Below are 3,649 nucleotides of genomic sequence, written 5' to 3' on the forward strand. Positions count from 1 at the left end.
TTTAAAGAACCTCTGGCTAAAATGCTCTTTGTGGAACAGTTCTCCAATCGCATCACTGCGATAGGCCTCTCTTGCATGTTAAGGTCCCAGAACCTGACATACTATCCATCTGTTAATGTCTAGTGTTAGATCTAAGACTGCTAGGATGCTAGAGCTCTGAGGATAGCCTATAAATTGGTTCTGGTTCAGTTAAAAAAAAAAGAAGAAGATGAAGATTAACCTGAAGTCTTTTCTGTTGTAGAAGTCCCATGCAGAGGCATGGCACACCACCTGGCGTCCATCAGACGGCTTCTCCAGCATGGATTTTTCCCAGAATTCTTGTGGCATTGGCAGCAGACCCAGAGAGGTGAAAAATTTGTCTGATTCTTCAAACATCTTGATGGGGGTCCAGCCCTGAATGAATCAGAATGTGAAGATGCATGAGTGTGTATATAAACTGTTTGGCAGGCAACGAAATATTTAACATTTGGAAAGACCAACAGCTGCTTTTATAAAATAAATGACTACACAGGAGGTAGCATACTTGTTCATCTTGAAAAAAAATAATAAAACATTTATGTATCGTGTACACTTCATGTCAGTTATGGATGTCAGCTGCTTTTTCTGCTTTTATTCCATTAAAATCTCCAGTATTTATCCATGTTTTTTTTTTTGACTGTGTGGACTTTTGAGTGGTATTTTTACAGAAACACCTCTTAATCACCCTCTGAAGCTACAATTTGACAAGAAGAAGAGTTCTTTGTTGTGTTTTTTATGTGTTATCATGTGTGCAGCACAACATGCAACAACTAGTCCGGTCGTTTGTTTACCTGTGCCACCATAAATGGCGTTGCATCAACCTGTGTGGCATCTGGGTAGGGAATAGCCAAATCCATAATGCCAGACCACGTCTGTGCCCACATGTTGCCTGAAAAGGACAGAAAGCAGCATTCATATTTCACATTTCTGAGTCTAAGAAGTCAGGGAGGCAAGTCATCCTCAGCTGTGCCAGTGTTGAACCAAGTGGGATTTGTGGCTGTGAGTCGGTCCAATCCCTAACCGTGTGGAACTGTCACACACAATCTCACGCTTGACGCCTCTGAAAGCAAATTAAATCTTGCCTAAATCCAAATGCATCTACAGCCAACGACAGAATATCAATGGGGTATGCTCCCACATAAAAGGAGAGTTTTGGCTATAGTGTTAAAATACTTTGGATTCCATCGTGAAATGCTGGCTCAAAACTAGTTTTGTTCTGTGACCTTAACCTCAGCTCTGGAAATCCTGGTGTAATCTAAAAAAATTCTGAAGGCAGTGTGAAGTATGGAGAATGTATTAAACTTATAATATCCACATTCAAAGGTCCTCACTTACCCAGCAAATGAGCAGGAATGGGTCCCTTTAGGTTGATGTACTTGGGACCGTACTTTTTGTACAGAGCCCTTCGGACGTAGGCGTGTACGTTCAAATAGAGCGGCTCCAGCTCCTTCCACAGAGACTCCAGGTCTTCCTCGAAGGTCGGGGTTTCGTACAGGGACCGCCAGAAAGCGCCATTATCAGAATGACCTGGACAATACCAAAGATAAATACATCAGTGAAGTGCATTTCTAAGTCTGTAATATAGGCGATGCAAGTTTTTATACAACCAAGCTGAAAAAAAGATGTGTTTGATGTCCAGCAAACTACTTTTCATTAGTAGTAACAATATAAGAATTTAAGAAGTGAAGCTCACACAGCTTTCCCGATTGTCTGGAAAATATGAAGTCTTTGTGCTTCGCTTAGCTCAAAAAACAGAGGCAACAGCTGGTCTTACTCTGCCCGATGCTAATAAAATCTAACCAGCATGAGGTGTTATGTGAAGACATACAGTAGTCAGGCAAAAAAAACTGTTGTGATTAAACTTGTTGTAGCTTTTGAGTTGTTTTTGAAAGCTTTTTGTTACAGCTAGGGGCTAGCTGTTTCCCCCAAACAGCAACTTTCAGCCTAAAAAAATGAAACCAAAGTGCCAACAACTACAGTTCCTCAAACAGCCACTTGAGGCTGGCTCTAAAAGTGACTCAGTCCCCATAGAGCCCCATGTTAAAATGTTCAACTCTACAGCAGCAATAAAGATCCTTACAGCCAGGTACAAAAAACAGTTTTGGTCTCTATAGCTAATTTCTCCTTCGATGACAACTGTACAGGTTGTAAATTTTTATACAACTCATTCATTTAAAAAGTATCAAGCTAAAAGTTACACACAAGGGTGTGGCTGTCCATCTTCATATACAGTCAGGGTGTAACATCAGACGCACAACACATAGCAGTCTTCTTATCTATCCCTCATAAAGCGTCTTTAACACATATTTAACAAAATGTCAGCTGTGTGGTTGAGACAGTGTAACCCAGCCACTTGCCTTTGTTAATACCGACAACGGTTCTGTGAAAACACCAATTTAAACTGACCGCTCATATTACAGCTGACAGTCCTGCACTGATAAAATGAGATTCTACAACACCGCTCTCTCCCGCTCTCAAAGGTCAGCCTTTTCACATTTTCCTAGCAAGACAGATTGGAGGAGAATCTCAAGGTAGATGCTAAATTAATCTTAAATGTCATACCATTCAGTGTGGCAGCTTTGTTGGCCAGTTCAACATATCTCTTGTAATCCTGACGAAGCACTTTGCCAGCTGAGTCTCTCCATCCTTTCCAGGCAAACAGCAGCTCATCATAATCTCTGGACTCTGCCATGATCTTCTGGAGATCTGAAACAAAGCAAAATCTTTAATGAACAAAACTACTTGTGCAGCAGAATATTGTTTATTTCTTTTTTTTTAGATTTTTTTTCTTCTTGTGTAATATATCAGGGCAATGTACTCATTTCAGTCAGTAGTCAACGTTATTTCATGCTAGCTAAATGTAGTTATATGTATCAGTTACCAATAATTAACCCTGTGATCCCCAAAACCCACTGATAGGGTTGAAAAGTATGCTATCTAAAAAATAAAAAAACTCAGATCACACTGTTTCTCAGAGCCAGAAACTGTGAAACAAGAACAAAACATTGGATTTTTCACTTTTTGACACTCATCATGTGTGACGTGCTGTACAGTTGGGAAAATTAACCAAACAAAGCTTAAATTTATCATATTCCCAACAAATGTCATGTAGAAAATTATCCCAAAACAAAACAAATTGCATCAGATTCAGTGAAAAGCTAATACCTTGGAGCTAATTGTGAACACAACTTAGAAGCTATGAATGACTCAGTTACGACCGACAGTCAAGAATTCGGTCAGTGTTTGGCTGAACTGCAGGCTATGTTTAACAAGAGAGCGTAATAAAACATACTGGATCAACAAAATAAACGCGGCATGACTGTAGAATGAGCTGTATCTAGAATGTGCAGGGAAATTTGTGCACAGTAATCCCAAAAATTACTTGGGATTTGAGAGGGTCAAACAAATTTGACTTCTTGGTAAGTATTAAGTAATCATTACACTGTTTGCTCATTTACTCCATTGCCCATTTTAGTTATTTATTTAGGGTGCAAACTTCTCATATGACCATCGGCATGTATCCCTCAGTCTTACCTGGGTCTAATGGATGGCATGTCCCATTGGCTTTGCAGACCTCGGCCACGCTGTACTTGGTCTCCATGTTGGACAGGAGATTGTTGTACTGAAAAGA

At 40.0% G+C, this 3,649-nt stretch overlaps 1 protein-coding gene across 1 annotated transcript; it reads right to left on the reverse strand.

Moving 5' to 3' along the window:
* Window positions 1-220: 220 nt before the first annotated feature.
* Window positions 221-3,636, reverse strand: LOC103375832 (angiotensin-converting enzyme-like; the record flags this gene model as incomplete). Its single annotated transcript, XM_008306143.1, has 5 exons — window positions 3,553-3,636; window positions 2,581-2,724; window positions 1,354-1,545; window positions 810-907; window positions 221-393 (listed from the first exon to the last, which is right to left on the reverse strand). Coding segments are annotated over exons 1-5 (674 nt in total), but the record flags the coding sequence as incomplete, so codon positions are not given.
* Between the last annotated feature and the right edge of the window lie 13 nt (window positions 3,637-3,649).

The sequence above is a fragment of the Stegastes partitus genome, unplaced genomic scaffold, assembly GCF_000690725.1.
Source record: "Stegastes partitus isolate 25-593 unplaced genomic scaffold, Stegastes_partitus-1.0.2 Scaffold3048, whole genome shotgun sequence".
NCBI classification, from domain to species: Eukaryota; Metazoa; Chordata; class Actinopteri; family Pomacentridae; genus Stegastes; species Stegastes partitus.